General features: G+C 40.1%; 2 protein-coding genes across 4 annotated transcripts in view; one reads left to right on the forward strand and one right to left on the reverse strand.

Annotated features, from left to right (window-relative positions):
- The first annotated feature begins 1,691 nt into the window (after window positions 1–1,691).
- Window positions 1,692–6,573, forward strand: LOC139951115 (putative methyltransferase DDB_G0268948). Its single transcript, XM_071949956.1, has 6 exons — window positions 1,692–1,841; window positions 2,361–2,521; window positions 3,026–3,251; window positions 3,437–3,537; window positions 3,980–4,117; window positions 4,887–6,573. Exons 1-6 carry the CDS (start codon window positions 1,725–1,727, stop codon window positions 4,984–4,986), a joined length of 843 nt encoding a protein of 280 aa, XP_071806057.1. The 5' UTR covers window positions 1,692–1,724; the 3' UTR covers window positions 4,987–6,573.
- The window catches only part of LOC139951114 (agrin-like), a 97,954-nt gene continuing 76,948 nt past the window's right edge, over window positions 5,433–26,438 (reverse strand). For 2 of the 3 annotated variants that reach the window (XM_071949952.1, XM_071949955.1), the window contains exons 12-30: window positions 24,849–24,944; window positions 24,102–24,263; window positions 23,714–23,857; window positions 22,494–22,730; window positions 22,174–22,302; window positions 21,253–21,993; window positions 20,664–20,801; window positions 19,677–19,893; window positions 17,113–17,328; window positions 16,293–16,522; window positions 15,703–15,840; window positions 14,936–15,182; window positions 12,595–12,706; window positions 12,157–12,273; window positions 11,628–11,844; window positions 11,334–11,439; window positions 10,618–10,842; window positions 9,949–10,052; window positions 5,433–9,613 (exon numbers count right to left, since the gene is read on the reverse strand). In XM_071949952.1, the coding sequence (XP_071806053.1) occupies window positions 9,456–9,613; window positions 9,949–10,052; window positions 10,618–10,842; window positions 11,334–11,439; window positions 11,628–11,844; window positions 12,157–12,273; window positions 12,595–12,706; window positions 14,936–15,182; window positions 15,703–15,840; window positions 16,293–16,522; window positions 17,113–17,328; window positions 19,677–19,893; window positions 20,664–20,801; window positions 21,253–21,993; window positions 22,174–22,302; window positions 22,494–22,730; window positions 23,714–23,857; window positions 24,102–24,263; window positions 24,849–24,944 (3,734 nt within the window). In that variant the 3' untranslated portion in view covers window positions 5,433–9,455. The remainder of the gene's footprint in view (window positions 9,614–9,948; window positions 10,053–10,617; window positions 10,843–11,333; window positions 11,440–11,627; window positions 11,845–12,156; window positions 12,274–12,594; window positions 12,707–14,935; window positions 15,183–15,702; window positions 15,841–16,292; window positions 16,523–17,112; window positions 17,329–19,676; window positions 19,894–20,663; window positions 20,802–21,252; window positions 21,994–22,173; window positions 22,303–22,493; window positions 22,731–23,713; window positions 23,858–24,101; window positions 24,264–24,848; window positions 24,945–26,438) is intronic. The other variant, XM_071949954.1, reaches the window with a different exon arrangement.

A 26,438-nucleotide genomic window follows, 5' to 3' on the forward strand; every position in this document is an offset into this window, starting at 1 on the left:
TTGCACATTTTTTTTGCTTTGCATCTTAATTACTTTATTTATTTTAACGTACAAAATAATTATGCAAAACGAGCGACCATCATCATTAAGACAGGCCTCCCTGAAGATACACTAGCAATGAACGAAACAATTCCTCCATGCATACATTTTTTTTGGTGATGACATAGCAATAATCAAATTATCTGGATGCATCGGAATATAGGCCTACAACGTAGGCCTATTTTACACCCCCTGGCACAGGTGTTAAAGACATTGGACTTTTCTTAGGTGGCCTCTCAATTGCTGCATATTAATGAGCGTCCAAACACCGCGCGCGTGCATGCCCTGTGCTATTTTTAAACTCAGCGGGGGATTCGGATGGCTAGCGCATCACCTGACATGTGTTGTTGACTTGGTATTCCCCGCCCCCCCCCCAGGTGTTATGTCATGGGTGTATAACCCAACCGTAGTTGAAAAAGAATATCCTGCAAATAAGTCATATACTGCTTGGAATGTTGAAAAACGCAAAAAATAAACACTTCTAACCAATGGAGAATGATTGTCACTGAGCACGCGCCGCTCTAATTACGTAACGGACGGACACGTGGTCCCAAACATGTTTTTTTTTAAACGGCGATTCGTGTTGCCGCAGTTTAAAAGAAATACACACTGTTATGGCAATGTATAATAAACAGTTTTTATTTTGTCCATCGCCTTGTTTAGTACTATTTCTGTACGCACACTTGATTATAAATACAACTTAAAACATAACAATTAATATTGATACCCGAGCGACCATAATTCTATCATAATGCGCATTACTTCATAAAAAAACACTGCATGCACTTTACTTTAGCGATAACTTTGGCAACATTATTATTTTTGTCTGGATACAGCGGGCGGGAGTAATAATACTGTTATGCCTATTTATAATTGTACACCCCTGACGACACACACAGGTACGTGTTCGAGACTTTTGTCAGCTTGCCATCTTCGGTGGCCTCTCAATTGCTGCATACTAATGAGCGTCCAAACACCACGCGCGCGCCCTGTGCTATTTTTAAACTCAGCGGGGGATCGGCCTCGGATGGCTGGCACATCTTGTTGACTTGCCCCCCCCCCCCCCCCAACACATGTGGCTTTAAATTTATCCAGCAATTATTAACTGAGCATGTAAACAATAAATACGATAAAGAAATTGTTGAGAAAAATGCAAAACGAACCATCCCTACACCAGCAATAATAAGAACACGTGTGGACAACGCATAACGAACGCGTGGTCCCAAACAGGTTTTTAAAAATAACGGCAAAACCATTGTTTCAGCGCTTATACTGCTGGCAATGTTTAAAATTATTATCTCCAGTTTTGAAATGTTCATCGCCTGTGCTGTACTGTTTTTGTCATGCATGCTTAGGATTTGAAGACAAAATAATTATTAGTATAAAAAAGATAATAGTTAATTTTAAGAGACCGCGTACTTTACTGGTCAAAAATAAGGGCGCCCTCTTGCGAAACATCAAACACGTGGGTTTTTTTACTGGCCGAAAGCAAGGGCGCCCTCTTGTGAAACACTAAACACGAGTTTACAGTTTTAATTATTGAAAATAATTAATTTGAGACCGTACTTTTTACTGGTTGAAAGTAAGGGCGCCCTCCTGTGAAACACAAAACCAAAACAATAACAAAGATCGGGCCCTTAATAATTATCGTAACAGCTGATTAACCGAACACCTTCATAACAAACATGGCACTACCAATCAAACTTTTCGAAGGAGCTGCCCATGCTAGTCTGTACCACAAGTTTCGCCCTTCTCTACCCCACCAGGTTTTCGAGAGAATATTGTGCCATTTGCAAGAGAAGGTAGGCGGGACTCGGAAACCGTTAACTCTTTATTAATTTCTAAAACCGTATCAATAAGTAATAACAAACGAAACATCATGATCATGCAATTTTGACTCGTATTGTGACATTATGATTTATTTTTTGTGTAGGCTAGCATTATTGCCATTTGTGCTTAAAATGATACTGCTTTCAATCCTGACCCTGGGCTTGTTCTATGATACTTGGTCTATATTTATTAAAAAACTAATCATTAAAATTGTATTAACATTTCATTAAAAAGTTAAATAATTTTGAATTTGTTAAAATACCCCTCCCCCCCCTCCAGAGTCCATCTCCCCCGCTCTCGAACCAACCACTTATGGGTTTATTCATGTACGTAAAAACAAGTTGTATAACAATTGGGAAAAACTGCCAATGTGGCAGGGAGGGGGATGCTCAAAAAATAATCCAGTACCTTTAAGTGTTTTCTTAATCTGAGTGACAAATACAATAATAATGGATGAAGTATTCCACATCTTATATTAAACCCAATTCCAGAAATCACAGCCCTTCAAGCTTGCTATCGATGTCGGGTGTGGGTCGGGTCAAATGACACGACCTTTGGCCTCGCATTTTGAAAAGGTCATCGGAGTTGATGTGAGTGAGTCGCAGCTGGAAGCGGCGAGGCAGATTACTAATTCACCCAACGTAGAATACAGGTTAGCATGAAGCTCTGGAAGCGTCGTCCGATGTGTTGAGATCCTTAAGCCGTGTCTGAAACGGCAACTTTGGGTACAGCTATCGCTAGATTATGCGCATCTGCATGTTCTTCAATACTGGCAAACACGCTGATATAGCCATAGCTTTAGCCGAAGTCACTTACCAGACACAGCCTGAGATAATTTACTGCGGGATGATGACACCACCGTGCGGCGATCCTAGAGTTGGTCGTCTTCTTCCAAATATATTTTATTTAAGGATGGCGACGTCATGCAAGTAAGATGTTGACAACTCAAGATAAAATATCTTCGGTTGTTGACATCCTAGGCGTCCGGTTGTAAAACATCTGCACTAGCAATGCAAAGGTCTTGGGTTCGCACCCTACCCAAGTGATTTGCCTGTGGATTTTTTTTTCACAGAACTCGGGAAAGTGTGTAAGGGTAAAACAACTTGTATTTCCCTTCCTTTTGTCGTTGAATTTGCTGTTTTTGATCGATTGACAGGATAGGAGTTGCTGAGAAGCTTCCAGCCGAGGACGGTACCGTCGATCTAGTCACAAGCTCCCAGGCTGTCCACTGGTTTGACTATGGAGCATTCTTAAAGGAGGTTCATCGTGTATTGCGCCCTCATGGTTCCTTGGCTATCATTGCCCATGGGAATCGCGTACCACATACATGTAAGGAACACGACCGGTCGAAAGATGAGAAACTTGAGAAGCTCCACACAGATGTAAGTATCACAAAAACTATAAAAGGGGACATCAACTTCTTAGATTTACAATTTCCTTAAAGGGTGCCCTTTACCAAAAAGAAAACATTCAAAACAAGCATAAAGGCCGGTCACTCTCAGCTTTGAAACTCTCTCTAGCAATACAGACCTCACCCTTAAACTCACATTATTGTTTAATCATTCAGTTCTATGAGGGATCAGCTTTAGCACCATATTGGAGTGAACGCCGCAAACACATCGACAACTTGTATTCGGACTTCACTATACCCTACGATGGGAGTATACGGTAAGCCCCAGTATTTATTAGAATGGGAGAGCGAGGTGTATACTAGCCTGAAGATCTGACGTCTCACTTTGAGGCTCGTGAATAACGCCAGAGAGTGGCCTCTAGCCTAGGTCAATTCCTGTCCATCTTCACCTTTCACATAGATTGCAAGTGCAGCTGCCAAACGTCACCTCGGACCAATCAAAACACAGAAAGCTGAAATCCAATGCACGTTTATCCAATGAAATCCAACCGTATCAAATGAAATCACTGGTTCTGAAAAGCAAGTACCCGTCTTTATACTTGCGGATAAAGACAGGGGACCAGTCTAGGTGTATTCATACGCATGTTGCGCGTCACAGGGCCTTGTGGATAGGACACCAGAGGGCGCTATTGTGTGTGAAACTCTCAGCAAATTGCCTGCCGGTTTTTCTAACAAATGATTTTGTTTGAATGTTTACAGAGATGATACCACCATTGAAATGATTGAAGAAATGACTGTGGCTTCATTTATCGGATATCTACGTTCCTGGTCGGCGTATCAATCATTCTCAGAACAGAATCCTGAGGCCACAGATCCCTTGGTTCAGTTTTACGAAAGGTAGGCAGGAGTTAATCCTTTAGAGACAAAAATAACTTCTTTACAATCGTCAGCATACCCCCCGGTATCGTGGCTGAGCGGTTAAGAGCTCAGACCTGTTCAAAGGAGTGTGTGTTCGGGAGTCGTGACACAAGAGTCCTTAAGCAAGACACTTAACTACTGCTTCGTCCTTCGGATGGAGCATAAAGCTGTCGGTCCCGTGTGTTGTTATTACAACATTCAACGCACATGAAAGAACCCAGTACACACTAATTGCAAAGAGAAGGGGTACGCCTGGTGTGTCTGTATAGGATAATGCCCGAGGTGCGCGCCATTCGTGGCCATTTGTACCCACGAATGGCCCGTTCACCGAGGGCATTATGCGACTTAACCCACACCCGTGACGTCATGCTATTGTTAAAATCGCTCCATTATTTTGTACGAATGGCGCGATATTGTTTAATTTTTAAGTCAATTGTTTGCATGTACGTTAGCTTGTTCACTTCAGTCCTGAAAATCACATGGAAATTTGGTTGGCATTCCTGTTTTTATCAAGGAAGAAATTTCATGCTAAGCAAATTTGTTGTGCTTAGCAGCGCTACAAAATTGGGCCCTGGTTTCCCATTCAGACTGTTATTGGCGCTAACTGTGCTGGGCGGATGTGTAATCAAAAAAAAATAATCAGTTAGTAAACATTTGGTAAACGATAAACAATCACATCATGTCTGACTGCTTCCTGTCAAAGACATAACTCATTATTTTTTGTTAATTTGTTCAATTTTGGTCACAGATTAACGGAGATCCTTGGTGTGGACAAGAAAGAAGATCAAACGATGATTACGTTGAAAGCTCCGATGGTTTTGCTTCTCGGTAGGAAACCGTCCGAATAACACAAGAAAATCATGACAAGTTTTATATTAATAATGAACTCTTATAATAAAAATAGCAATTCTAAAGACCGATCTTTGGTTGTCATGGCTGAGCGGTCTATAGAAGTGGGTTAAGTTCTGTAATTTACAGAATGTGTATGTTTTTTCATGAATTTTGTGGGTATTAATATTGAATTATTTGTAAATCATTCGGCCAAATTTACCTCATGGAGTAACTTTTAAGTTAAAATTTTAAAAAGTATTTCTTACCAATTAAGAAGAAAACAAAATATTCACAAATGCAACTCTGGTGAGTGAGTGATTTTGTTGTATTAAAAATGTTTCGGCAAAATTTACCACTTGGTGTAATTTTTAAGATTTTATTTTAATAAGCATTTCTTGACAATTTAATAAATACAAAGACAAAAAAAATACTTACAAAAAAACAACTACAGCCAATTCCAAAATTCTGTACAGAAAACAATTCCAGTAGTTTATTAAATGCAGCCACTTCTTAAAATCCCCACATGGTTTGTTGGTTTCATAATAACTCAATTGACATACGATGGTTTCACGACAACAAAAATCAATTCTTTATGTACAAAAACGAAAAACACACATACCGAATGCTTTCCCATACACAATACAATAACCAATTTTGCATAATTTCTTTTTGGGTACGTTCGATAAGCTTCCCTGGGTCGACCCCGCGGTGCTCATTCGGGTGAGCCCCTGACAAGAGTTAATCGAACGACCACTCGCCCTCTCGTAGTGACGTCATGCACCTCAGGCCAGCACCAAGTGACCCGCTCCACAAGCAGGGCACTGGGGGCCGACCTTGGTGAGCCCCTGGAACGACGTCAAAGCTGTTTGAACGCACCCTCAGGCCAGCACCAAGTGATCCGCTCCACAAGCAGGGCACTGGGGGCCGACCTTGGTGAGCCCCTGGAACGACGTCAAAGCTGTTTGAACGCACCCTCAGGCCAGCACCAAGTGATCCGCTCCACAAGCAGGGCACTGGGGGCCGACCTTGGTGAGCCCCTGGAACGACGTCAAAGCTGTTTGAACGCACCGGAGGGCAGACCGGGGTCGACCCAGGGAAGCTAATCAAACGCACCCTATCTGTGGTTAATACATGTACATATAAGAGAATGAGGAATATCCAATCATTAAAATAACCTCGAAACAATATGAAATCGCACAATATGTTTATATATAGCTTACATGATAGTGTATCAATATTGCCTGTGACAGTCTGTAAATCAAGTTTACTTACAAAATTCTCTTGGTATCTAAAACATTAACGGCCTATTTAAAACTGCATAGTAGGGGTAAGCAACTTCGGTAAGTAGGAATTTGGGGTAAGCAGGTCTGGGAAACAAAAAATGGACTCTATCTCATGACCCTCCTTTGAGACAAATTGCTTACCAGATTAAAGTAACCAGCCTAACTTCGTGCACAAACAATTTGTGAATGGTAGCCTGCTCATTTTGGGTAAGCATGCAGACGATTATTCCGCAATATTTTTGATGAGATTGTGCCCAGTCATAAACATTTTGTTAAAGCCCTAATTAAGGGGGAAATGCGAGATGGTTTTCAATAAAACAATCCAAAATTGACCGAAACTTGATAATTGTCAGCTTTGCACATGAATTGTCCGGTGTTCCGACGCAACAGTTTTTTCATAAACATCGTCACAGTTCTCACTAGGGTGTCACTACAAGTTCTTAAAGCTTTATCATCGTGGGTGGTTTCTTATTTTTTCTTATTTTTTAAAAATTTTTACAAAATATTATAATAAATATATAAACCTATTGTGTACATAATTGAATAGAGACAATACAATACCTACTTCTTGTACCTATGGCTGAAAATTCTAACTTACAGATAAAACAAACATTAGATGACTGTACAAGTCTGGACATTGGTGCATTATTCTTATAGGTTGTTTAAACACACTGGACACTATTGGTAATTACTCAAAATAATTATCAGCATAAAACCTCAATTAGTACAAGTAATGGGGAGATGTTTTATACTATCAACAACTTTGTTTTTATGCTAACAATTATTTTGAGCAATTGCCAATAAAGTCCAGTGCCTTTAAAGTGAAAACATTAAAAGATAATAAAACTATATATTTTTATGCAATTTACTAGTTCAATAACCCACTTATTGGAGACCAGTGGTTCATAGGGTCAAAGGTCATAAGCAAAGCCAACCTGTTGATGATGTAAAAAATGCTTTTAGAGTAAAAATTATTTTCATATCCCACTGTCCCTCTGGAGCAGGAAATACAAAGTATATATGACTTTAAAACAAATTATATTATATGATAGAGTGGTACTGTACAATTGTGAAAAAAAAGAGGTTTTATTTTGTAACTAATTTTTATCAACAGCAATTTTTACTGCACGATTCTTTTGATTTTCAATTGGTTTTGTTATATTTTGCCGATTACAAAAGAAGTTGATTTCAAATGAAGCGTAACTGAAATTTATTATCGTTAAAAAAATTACATAACATTACATAACAATGCAAATTATTTCTAGTTATTAAAACACAAGGAATAGATTTACTTGTTTTTAGTATTGCTTGTGTGGGTGATAATAATACTTGATAAAAACACAGTTTCCAAAATCCTTCAAACCAAAATCAAACAATTATTTAGTAGATTTCAGAAATAGTCACTCCTATTTTGTTAACATACAAAGAAATTGCTGAAACAAATAGTTGTGTACCATTTATGAAAAAATGGATGACAGTTTTAAAAAGAAAAATTTCAATCATTGTTGTAATAGAAACGTTTTAAAAACCTTTCAGAAATAATTTGATATGTGTGGTTTTCTGAGCATTCACTCAAATTTGTGTGAAGAAAATTTTCAAAACAATTATTACCAATGAGTGACATAAAACCCTCGTCGTTGTTTAAGAAAAAAACTTTTTAAAAATTTCAAAATAATAATTAGTAAAAAAAACAGCAGTATAGTTTTAAAAAAGATCAATTTGTGTAATCAAGTTTTTACAAACCTGTTAATTGTGACGTTTATAAATGTAATACAGAATTCTTTAAACGATTAGGATTAAGACCAATTAAGCACCAAAAGTCATGAATTTAAATACAAATGATTACAATCTTTTAAGAGCTCGAAATAGTTCCCTCTTTTGGTCACGGTGAACCAAAAAGAAAAGACGAAACCTCATCGGCAGTCACTCCTCAGAAATAACCTACCGATGAAATGTTCAAGCTAGAATTTAAAACACCGGCTGGGAAATGTACACTAAATCCTAACCAGCTCAACTGACTCAAAAACGTGACCTGCGAACAAAGATTGCGAGTAATGAGTTCTTTCGTTTTGTCTTCCAGACTAAATTATCAGAGGAAAAAGTAGTTCCCGTTAACTTTTCCAGGTTCACTCTCATCTTGTGGGTCGCAGGTCACATTTTGAATCGTCTCCTCTATACACATTGGTCGATATAAAATAAGTCAACATAAATAATCTAAGTCGTGAGAAGAAATAAAAGTGCACCATTCAAATTTGATTTTACATTCCCTTCGCTGCAAAAATCCAGCTCTCTTAACTTCCAACTCTGCTCGCAATCTACAGATACTTATACATCGATTTTGAAGTGCAGGCTTTGTTCAAACTTCCAACAATAATAATAAGCCTCTATCAAGTTACTCCTAACTTAGGACTAGCCTTAAGTTTTTAACGACTCCTACAGAGTCCTCAGACTAGTCCTAAGTTAGGACAATCTTTGTGAAATCGACCCCAGGAACCTCTTTCCCCCCGACCCCATTCTTGTGGGAAAATTCACCTGTCCCAAAAAGTGGATCGGAAATAACGTGGTGGGTTTGTAACAGTTCAAAGGCCTTCAGAGCTAACGAGGTGTAAGTAAAACTGGTTGACATAAGAAGACGTTTTAAAACCGTGAACAATCTATATACATTAAAGCTGTTCTTAAAATTGGGTTTTTCTGAAAGAGGGGAGAAGTTTCTGCGAGTGTGAAGGGGAGGTCTCGGCGGGAGGAAATCCAGGTAAATTTAAATCCTCTCACCCTAAAAAGATAACGCCTCAACAAGGTGAAGTAGACAAATGGAATGTGGTCATTTCAAACCTACCATTATAACATTTCATTTTATTCTCCGCTCATGTAGTTGTGGTGGCACCAATGCTCCAATCAACCAATCACAAGGCTCATAGATGACCATAAAGTATATGACCAATATGATTGGTCGATAATTAGGACGGTTTAAAAACATTCTAAATGCAACTGCAAGAAGGAATATGAACTTCAAAAAAGACAAACAATGTCACACTTCTGCTATCTCCTGGTGATTTCTCAGTGGAAGAGATTGAGACTTGGTGTAGAAATCAGCACGGTGCCACATCTGCAACTTCAATCTTAAAAGCACGCCATTCGCTCCTTTTGCAACTTCACTCCCTTAATACAAATTACTCCTCCCTTTCTCATGATTAGTCCATGTGTTATGCGTCTGGGTAGCCGCAGAACGCTGAAGGCCTTTCTTCTCTCGCGTCGTCATATAGATGTAGACTATTTTCTTCAAGTTCGACGTCAGCTATGCAGCCCACAAAGGCTCGTCTGAAGTCAAACGGCACGTTAGATTGAAGATTTGCGTGTCCGCCTGTCGTGGAAAACAAAAGTAAAAAAAACGAGCCATTTATCACCTAAGATTGTTTTGAAGACACTAGCTTTGATCCAGATTGGTAGACTTGCCCAGTCCCTCCCGAAACAATCGATGTTGATCCCTTTACTAGTGACTATTCCAAAAACTTGCGTCACGAATCAAGACGACCTTTGACCCTATCTTGACAAACACTTAGTATCATAGAAGTAAGCCTGGGAGCTCCTTCGTTTTCCCCCGACTATTGTTAGAAGATGTAAAAGCTTTAAAACACCTAGATATTAATCTGTGATAAACTGACCCAACCTACAACCTCTTCCTCAAACAATACTTACCAATCCACATAATGCCATCTGTGTTTAAGAAAGACGCCCCCGGCTTGGAGGCTGCCAATGATGGCGCTTCATCATCTACTTGAATACTGCCCTCACGCTGAGCTCTGAAACACACAAAAGAAGCGGCGCACAATTTGTCATGACAAGTCTTTTAGAAGTCATATTCAAGTAATTCCGTATACTCAGTTAAATTTGAATAAACTTGTAAAAGTCTCAACCAAAATGCTTAACAGTTTCGGTAAACATCTTGGAGATAAACCAACTCATGAATTACAAAAACACGGTCTCCTGACGATGACTAGAGCAAGCTAGTCAAAAAAGTTGGGACCAATTTAAGAACTCACTCCATGGTACATGTAGTGCAGTTATTAACGACCCTGTAACCTAAAGTAGTGGTCCCAACCGATTTTCTATACCTTCCGCCAAGGTAGAAAGTTAATAAGCAGGACAGTTCTTTTCAAAGCTGAGAAGTCAATACATAAAGACAATAATGTCGCGCAAAAGCAATTTTGCTGTTGAATAAAGACAAATGAGCGAAACGGCTGGGGATACTTCTTTTTATATGGTTTGACGTGGCTGAGCGTCACACCAGGACTCAAGCTTTAGTGTTTCTAATCAACAGAGTGTGGGTTCGACAGTAACAGCCTTTGCCTTTCCCGATCTACCCACCTGGATATGGTGACTGTGTGCCATCGGTCGTCGCTGACTGCGCCTGGCGCTCTTATTCTTTTAACACCACTTCCCAAGTTATAACCAAACTCAACGCTGCCGTCTATGACAGCCACAGCGATGAAGTCACCGTTAGCTTGATTGATGCTGTTGTAGAGCAACAGACCGGATTCCTGCGTTGTCCGGAAACGCAGCTTGATGATGTTGGTCATCTGAGCTTTTTTACTGAAGATAGAGCGGAAGGAAACAAAAAAAGAGGAAAGAGAACAAATTGAGACTTTTTCCTTATTGGCCCCTTCTTAGATGAAGGCATCCATGTTGACTTGAATTGAAATTGGAAAAAAAAAAATGAAAAAAATAATTAAATACTGTCTTCGACAATCTTGTAACCAACAGCCATCTTGTAAAATCTTGCAATATTTTTTTCAAAAAAAGAAAAGAAAAATAACAAAAAAAAATAATAATACTGTCTATGACAAATGTGACCATCGCAACAATCTTGTTATTTATGCAAACTCTGTTAGGGTCATATGTCAGGCACAATTAACAATGGTTTAAAAAAAAATTCCAGTTGACTGACCCCTAATATTGTCAAACAAAGTTTCCATTGTCTCTGGTTTTCTGATAAGTTGAATTTTCTCCATATTTCCAAAACAATATTGTTATAAATACATCTCTGTTATTTCAACATACAGAATCTTGGAGTGAATGCTTACATTTTCAATGATGCTGTGTTTGAATAACTAAAGTAACTTCTTCCATCAAAGGACACTGGAGCGTTGGTGTCTGGTCGCTCAGTGACTGGCTGAAGTCCGCCATCATCTGCGAAAACAAAATCAAATCAAAATACCCATAAGAATGATAATTTCCCTGCCCTTTCCTGTTCTCCACAAATAGTATTGTCATGAACTAATTTTGTTGTGCCTGTTTTCTTTCTTTTGGTTTAACTGCGTCTTGAACACCCAGCAGGGTGGATGTGTGCATTACAACTTCGATACTATTTTTATTACCTCCACTGGATGTCGATGCTTCCATCGATACACACTTGCTCCCTACAATCTGGCTTTGAGGTGGGCATTCACACGTGTAGCTTTCCCCGTCAGGAACGCACATGAACGTGTGCATACACGGTGCCCCGACGCATGGATGCTCCACGAACGCCTCGATGTTGACTTGGTTCAAGGCGGCTTGGATCAAGTCTGGAACCACCTCACGGTCGATGGCAAACTACAACATGAGGCACATAGATTTTGTTGGAAAAAGAAGAACAATTATAAGTAGGATTTGAAACTTTGCATGGTGGTAATATGATATGGAAAGGTTTGCGGTAACACCATGTAATGACTATCTCTAATTATGAGAATTTATCAGTACATTATATATAGAAATGTAACAAAATCAAAAGCGCATAAAAGTGTACCAAAAAAAACCATTGCTCAGAAACCTTGCAGGAAAAAAATACTGAGCGCTTCGAGACGCCCATCGGGTGTAATAAAACGCTATATAAGAACTCAGTTTTATTTATTTATTACTGCTAACCATTTTGATACCGCCAACAAAGCCGTCTGTGATGCCAGCTTTCCTAGAGAGGTGCGAGTAGTTATCCGTTCCGCCAATGAAGAGACTTTTCTTGAGGTTAAGTTGTTTCGCCGATCCCTGTCAATCAATCAAACAACATAAAAATAAAATCAATTCAGTTTATCAAAATAAAGTCAACACTAAAACGGAATCTGAGAAGTTTATTGGTTTATTTTATTTTTCTTCCCACTATATATCAACACCAAAATACTGCTTAGCAAATGCTAAGCGAGAGAAAAAAAGAAAAAAAACGAGTTGGGCACCAGTTGCAACATCGGAACTTTGTGGAGTGATGGCTGGTAACCAGTGTCTGTTAAGCAAAGTTTGTCTGTGCTTAGAAAGTTTTTTCGCTTACAGGCTTCATGAAATCTGGCCCAGGGAAGTAGAATTGCATCTTACCAATGATTCTCCCATAGCGACCATGATGCCGTCGATGTAAAGCATTCCATCGACCTTCATCCTTGTAGCTTCAACCACATGCCACTCATCTAGACTCAGTTTATCTGGGCTCCTATAAAGAACAAATCAAACAATACATAAACATATTAATTTTGTTTTACCGATGTTTGTATTAACAGCACTGTATAGACGATGTGACCTATGTTTACATTCAAACCGCCCTCTGTTGACAAAAACACTGTATACGTCATGTTTCGCCGGGCAAAAAGACACGTAGTCATGGTAAGATTGCATACACTTTCTAGCTGGCTGCCAAAACACAAAGGTTTTGCCCGGCGGTATGCGCGCGAATCATGTTACGGTTTTCGTGTGACGTCAGAGGTCACATCGTCTATACTCGGTACTTTCTTGTTACACGCTGCTAAAACATAGGATGGGAACGGCCTCTAGCCACCGGGCAATCTCGGTGTTCTAGTGGTAAGACATCTGCGCTATAATTGCAAAGATCGTGGGTTTGAATCCCACCCAATAAACATGCCTGCGATATTTTCCCACCGTTTTTTTCCCCATAATCCTTTGTACTTTGTCATATCTTCGGTTTTTAAAACTGTACTGTGCAAACTGAGAAATTATACATGTAAATGTTTTAAATTGATGTTTTTCTTTTATTGTTTCAATTTGATTTCAAAGTCACATACTTTTATATAAATAATGTTCTTTTGCGAATCGGCTACAATTCACCTGTGATAGGAAGGGGAGTACTGAAACTAAGGCCGTGTCCGAAACGACGACTTCGGCTACAGCTACGTCTAGATCAGCGCGTCTACCAGTGTTGAAGAATAGGCAGACGCGCGCGATCTAGCCGTAGCTGTAGCCGAAGTCGCCGTTTCGGACACGGCCTAATCATTTGTTTTTAACAATTTTGTAATGAGGGAACGAGTATGGTATCCTGACCTTTTATAAATTGAATATCAAAATAATGACCTGTCCTAAGATTGGGTTTTCTACTTTTATTATAAGTTAAAGGCAACGTCAACCAACTCAAACTCTGCTGCAATATACATTAGGCTTTCAAGCAAAGACACAAAATTGCAAGGAAAGAAGGTCAAACGATCAAATGTAAGGGGTAGATAACACATCAACAGTTGTTTTCTGTTCATTCCTTTGGGAGGACAGCAGAAAATAACATTGACTAACAATGCGAAAATAACAATGCAACATAAAGACTTCAGAACACAGTCCAATAAACGGATCAGTTTTCTTGAGGAACATCTTAAACCTTTTGCGTCAAGTTGAGCGTTAAGTGTATTTGAAGATAAATTTGTTATCACAAAAGTGATCGTACAATAGGGAAAAATATAGCGCATCCGATCACATATCCAACTCGGTTTTCAGCAGAGGAGCTTTATTTTTCCATATTCCACGAGCATTGCCTGGAAGGATGTGTTGCTGGTCGCGCTGGAAGAGGAAGACCGAAAGCCAGATGGACTGACAACATTTGTGCACTTAAAAGACATAACCTGCATAACCTAACGACAACCGCTCTGGACAGGGGGGTTTGAAGAGATTTTGTTTCCCGGACCACCATGGGACGGCTGACGCCCCAACAAACTTGAAAGAGAGGTTCCACGAGTGGCACGAGTAATATCTAAATAGCATAAGGTACAGATTGTCATGCAGCATGCCGACACAACAAATGAATTTCAAACAAAACACTTTCGACTGCACACACCAAAATACCTTAATACATGTAGCAGGTTGTCCGCTATATAGTTAGGACTAACGAACAGGATGAAAAGGTGTGATGAAATGATTCAATGTTTAGACAGAAAAGAAGAAGAAATGTTAGTAGTCATGAAACACATAAATAATAAATAAGCACAGCCATAATAATTTTTGTTTCAAAGACACAAAGCCTTCGAAAAAGACTCTGCTAGGATCGAAAAGTCAAGGCATTTACTATTGTTTTGTATTCATACCATACAATGAAGGTTTTTTAAGATGGTAAGCAGTTAACAACGGCTTATTCTATATTCTTAATTGGGACAGGTTATAATTGCAGGATACAGGAAGTGGATTCCAAAGTTAGAAAGGAAGGAGAGAAGAAGTTTGATGAGTACTATTGAATAATTAAGCTTTTAGAACAGCAGTACATGAGTTTCAATAACTAGAGAAATGTGTGGTGCGACCCAAAAGTATGGTAATGAGAGAACAAGATATGAGAGTTCAGTAGTAGTCATAACATGAGGAAGTAAATGAATTGAAGAACGAACTGTTTGTACCAAAAAGAAGTCAACAAATGTACTTGTTTTCATTTTTCCTAAAGACATCATCCACCTACCTGATTTCAGCCGTCCCCGAGCCCAAGTTATAGCGAAATTCCAAGTATCCGTCGACCAAGTTGAGCGAGATGAAATCCCCGTTGCCGTTGGTGCTCTGCCCGTTGTAGAAGATCATCCCGTTGGGTTTGGTAGCGAGGAACTCCACCTCGATCGTGATTCTGGACGGAGCGCTCAGTCCGGGCAACTCGATGAAGGAGTTTCCGTTGAAGCCGGGAACGAACGGGATCGCTGGCTCTGGAACTATTTCTACGAGAAGCAAAATTTAAGCGTTGTTATTGTTTGTAGGTTGTTTTGTTCCTATTCGTACGTCCTCTGTTTGTCCGTTTATCTTGTCTCTCTGTCTGTCCACAGGCTGATTACTACAAGCCTCGACTTGTCAAATCGGCTAACATAATGTTCCATTTCTTTGAGTTTAATAAAACTTAAACTACTCTGTTCACTCTGATGCATTCTTTAAATGCTGTGTTTTTGACAGTATGGAAATAAATGTAAAACGAATTGAATGACAAAAGTAGGATTAAACCACAACGGAAAATGACTGTGGGTAAAATTTGAAAATAACTATTGGTTGAATAACGAAAAATCAACTGTTAATTTGAACATATAATCCATTTGAAATTGTTTTCATACCAAATTGATTTTTTTCAAGAACTTTGTATATAATTAGAATTAATCAAGATGATTTGAGTTCTCAGAAAAAACACAATCTTCTTCGGATATTTTGTTTGTTTTTGATACGCTCGAAACGGGCACAATTTACTCTTACCTCTGTCGCACATGTCACCCTTCCATCCTGTTGGACAATCACACCGGTACCCGCCCTCTGGAAGCGGTGTACACGTTGCTCCAGTGTAGCACATATTACCCTCACACGGATCAACAAATACATCACCGCAAAGTGGACCTAAACAAGACAAAATAAAAAACATGAGCGTCACTGAGTGATGGATTTGAGCGCTCTATAAGAAGCATGCCTATTACTAACTCATTTGGTAATTACTCAAAGTATATTGAAGCATAAAAACCGACTTGGTAATAAGCAATTAAGAACTGTTGATAGTATAAAACATTGTGAGAAATGGCTCCCTCTGAAGTAACGTAGTTTTTGAGAAAGAGGTAATTTCTCACTAAAAAATTTTGATCTGAGAAAGGCTTCAGGCCTGAAGCCTTTCTCAGGCATCTGAAAGAACACAAACTTGTGCAACAAGGGTGTATCTTCTTCCATTATTTTCTTGCAACTTCGATGACCAATTGAGTCCAAATTTTCAAAGCTTGTTACTTTAAGCGTCGGGATACACCAAGTGAGAATACTGTTCTTTGGGGAATGACATCCCTGAAAATATCGGAAATACGTACCGACGAATCCTTCCACGCATTCACAGGTGAACTGCTCAGCTGTTGTGGGTGTACATGTAGCGTTGTTCAGGCACGGCTGTTTAAGACAGGGATCATTTCCGCATTCGCCGACGTTGGCTCCGTAGAGGATGGCCCCAGCGGGATGATAGACATCAAGGGTTTTGCCGTTAACCTCCAGGTAGCCGATACATCCTACGAAACCCTTCGTTGTGCCAGCTACTCTGTAAATACTACAGTTGATAACATAGAATAACATGACAGTTAAAATTTATAAGACGCTGTTTCATCCTACGAAACTCTCCAGGAATCCAATAAATCCTACGGAACCCAATAAATCCTACGGAACCCTTCGTGGTGCCAGCTTCTCTGTAAATCCTACAGTTGATAATATGACATGACACAACATAACATAACATAACATAACATAACATAACATAACATAACATAACATAACCATTAAAATTTATAAGACCTTCATGAATTGTAGATGAAGTAACTGATTCCCTTATGACAGTAGGAAGATTGTTCCAAATCATTGGCACAGCTACACTGAAAGATTTTTGACCTTTGTTGACTTGGGGAACAAGCGTGTGATGGAAAGAAACACATTCAATCATTTATTCATTCATTCAGAAATGTTTATTATTCTACAATCCCACAAAAATTTAACACAGATACTGAGCAGAGGTTTCGTGAAATGGATCATGCATACAAAAATCCAGACTTTATGAAGGGAACCCCTCATAAAAAGAAAACTTAAGACCTGGCATTACAGGGTTTGGTAGTCGAGATGAAAATGTCTTCAGGAAAAATCACTTACGCTTCTTTGTCCTGGGGTACATCGCCAACGAAGAGGTCGCTCGTAAGGGTCAGTCCAGATGACCCGGCATTGCTTGACCCCTTGACCAGTGTCTCTCCATCCACGCTGATGCTGCCGTCGCGCTTATCGCGACTCACGCGTACCGTGTACCAGTGAAGTGGTTGGATGGTAACCGTGCTCCGGATGACCACAGCATCGCTGGAACCCAGGTCAAACCTCATGGACGAAAGAAAGAAATCAAAATTAGGGTTTTGAAAAAAACACCAAAAAACAAGGCAGGATGATGGAACAGTGCTTCGGAAGGCGTGTCGATATGCTTTAAAGGCAATAGACACCTTTGGTAATTGTCAAAGACCAGTCTTCTCACCTGGTGTATCTCAACATATGCTTAAAACAACAAACATGTGACAATTTGAACAATGTTAAATTCTATCAACAGCTCTCCTTTGCACGTTACCGAGTAAGTTTTTATGGCAACAATTATTTTGAGTAATTACCAATAGTGTCCACTGCCTTTAAGCAAGAAAATGTGAGGGTATGCGCCAAAAAGCAATGAATACAAATTATAATAATAGTTTTGAGGCAATGATCAAAGTGAGATTAAAGTAAGTGGGTTTACAATAGGATTCTGTTGGTCCAAAAAATTGGTATTGATTGAAAATAATTTATGGCCTTTTTTGCGTTTTTTCCATAGGTCCTTTTGGTTTGGTTTTAAGCAGTTTGCATAAGCTAATGTACTTTCAACAAAAGCATAAAACAAAGATGTAATGTAGACCTATTTTCTCTTTTCGATGAATGAGTCTTTATTTCTAAGTAATTAATACAGGATGTTTGCGTGCAAGTCGATCTTGTTCAAACGTTGGGGAACTCCCACAAAGTGGCAGGTAATCACAGATGATTAAAGATTATTGCGTACAGCAGCAAAGTACAGATTTGTGCAGAAATTAGTTTAAAAAAATTGACTTCAATATAAACAAGTCTGTAAAGACCTTTGACGTCACTTCAGTAGCGCTCTCACAAACAGGCTAAAAGGTGGTTACTCATTGGCTAGTCCTGTGCGATGCGCATACATATCTGCGCATTTTCTATGTTTCATGATTGGTTTAGTTCTAAGAAGGCGGCAGACAGAAATTAATACCCAACAAGTAATAATGGTCTGATATTTGACCCTAGCAGTGTCTTTCTCTCAATTAGCCTTTGAGAAAGACTCTGTCAGTGGTTGCAACCCCAGGCCATTAAATATTTGTTCCTTTCATTTACCATAAGTCCTTTGGTTAGTAAGCACTTTTGCGACAGCTTATTCTCTTTTCTCAAGAAACTAGTATAAAACTCTTTGAATAAAGAGGTATACGGACAAGCAGGGAAAAGCAGTAGGATGGTGCCGAGAGTTGTCCATAGAGACAAGCCATGCAAAGTGCGTTTTTTGTTATTTGTGCGGTTTCAGAACCATCAAGCCCTACAATTGCTCAGATAAACACAAATTTACCAGAAGTAACAAACCACCAGACAAATTGACTGGCTAAATTTTCAAAATAATTCTGGTCTGAACAAAGAGAGATTGACTAGAGCGGGACGGGAACCTGCAATAATCTTTGATATTTCAGATGGCATGAATAACCAAAGTCGAAACTGTGTCCAAAGACGAGGAACTGAATAGGAGCATAAGCTGACTTGATGGTTCTGAGCAAAGTTAGAAAACTGAAACGGTTTACTCTGCAGTTAGCAAACTAAACAGTTTACTTTATGGTTGGTAAACTAACGTGGTTTACCTTGTGGATAGCAAATTGAAAAGGTTTACCTTGCAGTTTGCAAACTAGAACTGTTTACTGGCGGTTATCAAACTTGAAAGGTTTACCGTGCAGTTATCAAACTGAAACGGTTTACCGCGCCGTTTGCAAACTGGAAAGGTTTACCGTGCGGTTAGCAACCTTACGGTTGCAAACTGAAAAGGTTAACTGTGCAGTTAACAAACTGAAACGGTTTACCATGCAGTTAGCAAACTGGAACGTTTGACCTTGCGGTTAGCTACTTTCAATTCAATTCAATTCAATTCTTGACGGTTGCAAACTGAAATGGTTTACCGTGCAGTGTGCAAACTGAAAAGGTTTAGTGTGTGGTTAGCAAACTGGAAAGGTTTGCCGTGCGGTTAGCAAACTGGAAAGGTTTACCTTGCGGTTAGCAAACTGGAAAGGTTTACCTTGCGGTTAGCAAACTGGAAAGGTTTACCGTGCAGTGTGCAAACTGGAAAGGTTTAATGTGCGGTTAGCAAACTGGAAAGGTTTGCCGTGCGGTTAGCAAACTGGAAAGGTTTGCCGTGCGGTTAGCAAACTGGAAAGGTTTACCTTGCGGTTAGCAAACTGGAAAGGTTTGCCGTGCGGTTAGCAAACTGGAAAGGTTTACCTTGCGGTTAGCAAACTAAGTAATGTTACCTTACGGTTACCGGGGGTAGTTAAGTAGGCATTTTTAGATTAGCCCTCTAGTTGCAGAGGCGAGTAGGAGTAGGAGAGGCGCTTCATGCTTCTTCGTCAACTCGGCAAATCACAACAAAAAATTTCAATACTCACTCGGGTGCCACATTGTACCTTAGCTCCACAGAACCCTTGACGATTGCGAGCGAGATGTAGTCGCCGTTCTCGGCGTCTTCTTGGCCGTTGAAGAGGAGAAGGCCCTCTGCCTCCTCCGTTTGGAACTCCAGAGTGATGTCGACGCTGAAGAAAGCTCTCATCTTGGGGAAGGCGAGGTAGGAGAACTCGGAGAGAGATGGCGTCATGAAGGTCACCGCTGAGGAAAGTAACGAGAGCTGGTCAACCATTCAATTTCATCAATAAAAATTGGAGGCTTCAGGTCAGAAGTCTGTTATTATTTGAGTGAGAAATTATCTCTTTCGCAAAAACTAAGTTACTTCAGAGGGAGTGGTTTTTCAAAATGTTTTATACTATCAACAGCTCTCCGTTGCTCATTACCAGGTAAGTTTTTATGCTAACAATGTTTTTTGCATAATTACAAATAGTGTCCAGTGTACCTTTTGCATATGAAGATGTATGTAATATAATTTACCTGTAGAAGTTTAAGCTTCATTTGTTGTCAAGTCTTTAAAGCCATTGGACCCTTTCGGTAAACACTATTATCCAAGGCCCAGCCTTCGTGTATTATAACTTATATATAAAATAACAAACCTGTGAAAATTTAGGCTCAATCGGTCATCGGAGTCTGGAGAAAATAACGGGAAAACCCACCCGTGTATCCGCGCGTTTCGCCGTGTCATGACATGTGTTTAAAATAAATCCGTAATTCTCGCTAACGAGAATTGATATTGTTTTACTGTTTTCTCAAAAAGTAAAGCATTTCATGGAATAATATTTCAAGGGAAGTCTTTCACCACTACCTTCTGTAAATCCTGTAAGTTATTTGTAAATCTGTGAACTTTTTTCTTTTTTTTCTGTACCGAAAGGGTCCAATGGCTTTAAGAGGAAAATAACAAAACAATTAAAGAGCAATATTTCACCAGTTGCATAAATTCGCTATACATGCTAAAATAAGTTTGTTCATACCTTCTTCGCAGACGGGGCCGCCCCATCCGATCGGGCAGATACACAAATAACCCTGGGACAACGTTTCCCTTTCAAGACAGGTTCCTCCGTGAAGACACATTATTCTCTCACAAATGGGCACCGGGGCAGGCTCCGTCGCTAGTGGAAAAATGCAAAATAGTTAAATATGTGGCAGCAACAAAAACCCACAACAGCCAGAAACTTCTTGTACCAAAATGCCCATAGCGGCCACAAACAACAGCAAGATCTGACCTACTTCAAATCAAACAAAAATGTTAAAACAAAGGTCACATCCTGAATTGACATTTACCAATGTTTCCCCTGTTGACATGGTATCTATGTTTCTAAGTCAAAACCCAATCTCTGCTGCATACTAGTTTTCAGACACAGGGTTAAAGCATTATTTTTCTTGTACAGCGCCTTGGGGTTGGTTTAGCATGAGGCACTATTTGCTTAAATACTATTATTTTAAAAAGGGAGAGTGACAATCCCTGATTAAACTGGCAGCTTTAAGATTTATAAAAAAAACAAATAAAAAAAATAACAATCAATAACTAAACGGCTGGCCTTTTTGAGTGCATTGACTTACTTTGTACTGGTGGTTGTGTGGTCAATTCAGGCACCATCTGTGTAGTCGACAACGGTGTGACGGTTGTTGGATCCATGGAACTGGTGCGGAAAAACGTCGTCAAAGTTTCCGTCAGAGGCTTGGTGGTTGCTTTCGTTCTAACCTCCATGGTCTTGGTCGTGGTCGTCATCGTGGGAGTAGACGGGAGTGATGTCAAAGGAAAACTTTCACTGGGTGGGGTAGTCGTGTCTGCCATGGTCGGAGAGCTTGAATGGGAAGCCATTGTTTTGGAAGTCATACTTGTACCGGAGGTCATGCTGGGCCCGGAAGTCACTGTTGTACCGGAAGTCATGCTGGTACCGGAAGTAGTTGTTGTACCAGAAGTCATGCTGGTACCGGAAGTCATCGTTGGCATGCTCGTCTCATCCACGACTCGAACAGTCGTCTGCGAGGGGTTTGTGCTCGTCTGTGACTGTGGGAAATTGAATTTTGTGGATGCTTCGTTGGTCTTGGACTCGCTGCTGCCAATGGCGTTGGACTCGCTGCTGCCGATGGCGTTCGACGTGCTGTCGCTCATCACAGCGGTCCGAGGGGCCGTCTGACTTGTAATTTGTGGCTGGGTTATGGCAGGATCGTCGGAAGGTGGAGATTGAATGGTTGTCGCATCGGGAGGCATTTCAGTCACTGGAGAAGATGCCATGGTCGGACTGGACTTTGGAGACGTCATTTTCGTTGTCAACATAGTAGGGACAATTTTAGTGGCTGTGAAATGAATGACAGGAGATTATTAGCATTGGGCTTGATATTTGATTCTCGAAAAAAAAATAGGAAAATTTGACAGGAGTTGACTTTCAGGCTATTTAGTAACATGTTTATCGTGACAAATGAGGATAAATAATAGATTCAAGAGTGCATGATATTATGTGCGGGACCATTACTCACTTGTCATTCCGGGCAACAGAGGGCAGCCTTCCCCTTCTGGATTTGTCTTGAGCGTTTCCTGATCGTCGCAGCAACCAAACTCGGCCTCTAGACATTCCAGAGGTACAGTCATTGGCGTCATGACAACAGCTTAAACAAACAAATAGAAAAAATACACAATTTTTAAAAATTGGTGTTTAAAACTAAGAAGTATTTGAGGGAAGAAGCTGGTTTGTTTTGGAGTGGGTTAATATTTTTCTTTCTAGAAAAGGACATCTCAACAGGTGGTCCTCGGTATGTGGCCTGCGCCACATTTACCGCAAAAAAGTACAACAACTTACTCTCGCAGATACCCCTGGCGTATACTTGAAGATCTCGCTGCAGCCGGCAAGCAAAGACTTTCATCTGGCACTCATTGCCGTACGTCTGTCCGTCCGTGCCGCACACCGGCTCGAAGAGCGCCGGGCATTCCGAGGGGCAGACGCAGGTAGCGAGTCCGTCCATGAAGGTACAGGTGGCGTGGAAACGGCAGTTGAGTTGCTCGCAGAGATTGGAATTGTCGTCCACTACGGTCACAACTAGATTGGATGAAGAAGTTTAACAGATGTTAAATTTGCATTGGGCATAATGAATATTATTTGATTTTACCCCGCACCGATGTGTGTCAGTAAGCAATGAATACTTGGTACTTACTCCTGAGTCCTGTAAAAAAAAAGAAATCCACAGCACATTACTTGGGTGGGATTGGAACCCACAACAGTTACCTTTTTTTAAATATTTTTTTTTTTATGCAAGTCGCCCAAAACAAGGCTAAAAGCCACTCTAGGTTGAGGGCTACAAAGAAGAAAACATAGACAAGCAGAAACTCAGTGGAGCTGAAGGTAGGAATTGACCTTCCTCTTAAAAGATGGAAGATCATAGGATGAAGGGAAACATGCACCAGGCAAGGAGTTCCAAAGAGATGCAGTACGAGGAAAAAAGAGCAGTGGGATTCTAGAGCAGTGTCCTACCAACTAGACCACCAAGATTGCCCAGTAGCTAGAGGCAGTACGAATCCTTGCAGCTGGTCCTGGCAGTTATGAGCTGCCGTGGCGTTCCAGTGGCATTTTCTTACACAAAAAGAACCTCTACACCCTCGCAGGTATCCCATTTATACCACTGTGTGAAGACACTGCTTAAGGACACAAGTGTCATGAGCAGGATTCAAACCCACACCCCATGACTTAACCAACAGGGCCCAATTTCATAGAGCTGCTTAAGCACTAAATTTTGCTTAAGCAAAAAAATCCTTGCTTAGTACAATCAGATTACCGGCCAATACTCCACTCAATGGTTATGCTAAGTAAACAACAGCTAAATACCAGTCACAAGCAATGTATACAACATGAAATTTTGGCCAGTAACATATATAAAATAAGCAAGCTATTTTCGTGCTTAAGCAATTCTTTTTGCTTAAGCAGCTCTATGAAATTGGCCCCAGAACTTGTGTTTGATGCTCTTAACCACTCAGCCACGACACCCTATTAAATAAAGGTAAAGGCCTACGATGCAGTGTACCTACCTTCTACACAGCCAGTAGCTCCCATGGTCATTCCCTTGGGGCACATGTTGCACTTGATGCCCATGGCTTTGTGTTTACACATACATGTTCCCATCATCTGCTCGCAATCATCGCGAGCCGAGCCTCCCTTGGAACAACCACAAGCTGCAAACCAATCAGCAACGTGAAAACATTTTTTACTTTTTTAAAGAGATGTTACTGATAATGACTGCGTAGATTTTGTTGATTATTCGGGATGAACAAAATAGGGGCATCACAACCTTAGGGCTAGATAACTCGGTTGGTGGAGCGTCGGTGCATTTATCCGGATTGAAAGACGAGGAAAAAATTCCCTGATCCACAATTATAACTTTTTAAACATGTCCGCTTGTTCGAGACAGAAACTTACGTCTGCAACCGATATTGCCTGCCTGAATCTCACGGAAGTCCCAGAATCCAGGCTCACAGCGGTCGCACTTCTTGCCGCCGACGCCTGGCTTGCATGGACACTGCTTGTTGGTAGGGTTACAGACTGGTGAATAGGAGCCCAGCTCGTTGCAGTCGCAATGACCTGTAGATGAACGACAGCAAAGTAGGCCCATCAACAATGAGGACTTGAAGAAAAAAAAACTGTGTTTGAAGCGTTTCCAGGACGAAAAGTACTGGTGTTTGAAGCTTTTCCGGGACGAAAAGAACTATTTTCCAGTACATTTTGTGATGGGAAGGCTTCAAACACGATCTTTGCAAAATGTAGCGCACTATTTTTGTATAGGCTGTATACTCCCCAGGGAGCTGAGATGGTTTAAGGAACGAATTACATGTAAATGGCCTTGTGACCAGGGGTAATAATGTAAGTGCTTTGAGACGCTCTTCGGGTGTGTATAATTATTACAGGCTTCGTTCTTGAAAGAGCAAGGGCACCGAGGCAGTTTCTCCTTGGTAAAGGGTACCCTATGAGGAAAGTGTAAACTTCTACTGGAGCATGTCAAGGGCACCAAGGCATTTTCTTCTTGGTAAGGGACTCCCTATGAGAACATTTTAAATTTCTACTGGAGCATTTCAAAGGCACCAAGGCAATGACCAAGGGTCACGGAGGCAATCGCTTTTGGTGCCTCCACGAAGTATCAGGTCAGACATTATTACAACAGCTACTTACTTGGACAGCCAGCCTCGTTGAACCCTTGAGCCGCCGTGATACCATCCGGGCAACAACCATACATCCCGTCTTCACAACTTGGTGGGGATGTTTGCTCTATGGGTACAAGGTTGTTAAATTTCACATTATTTACATACAGACATGAATCATCAAACAAGCGTTTACAACCTCTTTTTATGTTTTCCTTCAACCCCTTACTATGCGCAACAAGCAGACTGTTAATATTTATTCGCCTGCACCCAAAAGCATTATTCTGAAATCTGGGAATACGTGAAGCTCAAGAAATATTGGTGTGGTTTTGGAGTATGTTTTTTTTTGAGAGAGAGAAGGAGTCTGAAAATGACCTCACTTTAAAGTCCTCCTCTTTCAAATTCAAGCTCTTGTCCCTAAAACCACAAAAGATCTCAGTATTTCACACCAAAATTGTGACCATAAAGTCAAAATATTAAGATACTCTTTCAGTAAAAAAGATTGGATATTGGATTTCAAAGAGTTCTTTTTTTTTCAGCCCCAACTAAAGACTAGTTGCCCACTAGCAATACCAGAAGCGCCACTGCAAAACGATGTTGTATTTGAAAAAGCCACCAAGCGAGACAATGAAAATAAAAAAAAGCATAACTTTGCAGCGTTTAAAACCAACTTTACACTCTTGGACTACATCTTGCATTTGAAACAAAAGGAGAGGAGATTTTTAAAAGAGGGAGCACTGCGGGGTTCAACAAGGTACCACAAGTTGCTTGCTTAATTGCTAACAACTGCCATTCTAAAACTTTCACTCAAAAATTAATCTTAAAAGGGTATTCTGGGTAATTTAAATTGTATCAGTCAATGTTCTAAAAATGCAGCTAGATTTTGTTCTTATTCCTTTTTTCATTCATTCTTTCTCTCTTCATTCTTTCAGGAGGTAATCCAATGAACACAGGAATGTGTTTGGTGGAGATAAATTGGGATAGGAAGATCTGAAAATTTGCATAATTGATTTGTCCAGTACTTTTGTTATAATTTATACTAGGTATTAAAATAATTATGTTTGAGGTAGTTAGGTGTTTGATGTAAATATAACTAGTAGAATTTGAAACTTTGCAGGGTTGATTTTTCCGGTATTTCATACTAGGTATTCAAATAAGCGATTAAAGTTGTTTGATGTCAATAAAATTGGTAGAATTTGAAACTTTGAATGGTGGAGACACAATCTAGCAACACCTAGCAAACTGGTTTAATACCAAGAGTTGGTATTTTATGATGGAGGAGACTTTAAACAAACAAACTCCAAGGTGAGGGGAGGCTTCTACGTTTGACAAAAGCACTACAGAGCAGCACATTGCAACTTTAGAGACGGACTTCTTCCGACCCTGCCGATTGAACTTAGCGATTTAGCAGCCACACATACCAAGCACCAGTGGTTATCTACGAGCATGGATTATAGTAATATGGTTACCTTCACCCTAGCCATTGAAGCTTATTTTGTATTTCTCAGTCATCAATTGCCAAGTTTTTTTGGGGCTACTTTTATCACTTTTTTTTTAAAGCCATTATGCAGGAAACGGTTTGATCCAGCAATTTTGCATGGCAACAAAATTGAGACCTAAC

This window comes from Asterias amurensis, chromosome 18 (genome assembly GCF_032118995.1).
Source record: "Asterias amurensis chromosome 18, ASM3211899v1".
Lineage (NCBI taxonomy): Eukaryota > Metazoa > Echinodermata > Asteroidea > Forcipulatida > Asteriidae > Asterias > Asterias amurensis.

Coding starts and splice junctions, on each gene's coding strand:
- LOC139951115 (XM_071949956.1), top strand. CDS start 1,725: ATGGCACTACCAATCAAACTTTTCGAAGGAGCTGCCCATGCTAGTCTG. Junction 1,842..2,360: donor TGTGCCATTTGCAAGAGAAG/GTAGGCGGGACT, acceptor ACCCAATTCCAG/AAATCACAGCCCTTCAAGCT. Junction 3,538..3,979: donor CCCTACGATGGGAGTATACG/GTAAGCCCCAGT, acceptor GAATGTTTACAG/AGATGATACCACCATTGAAA.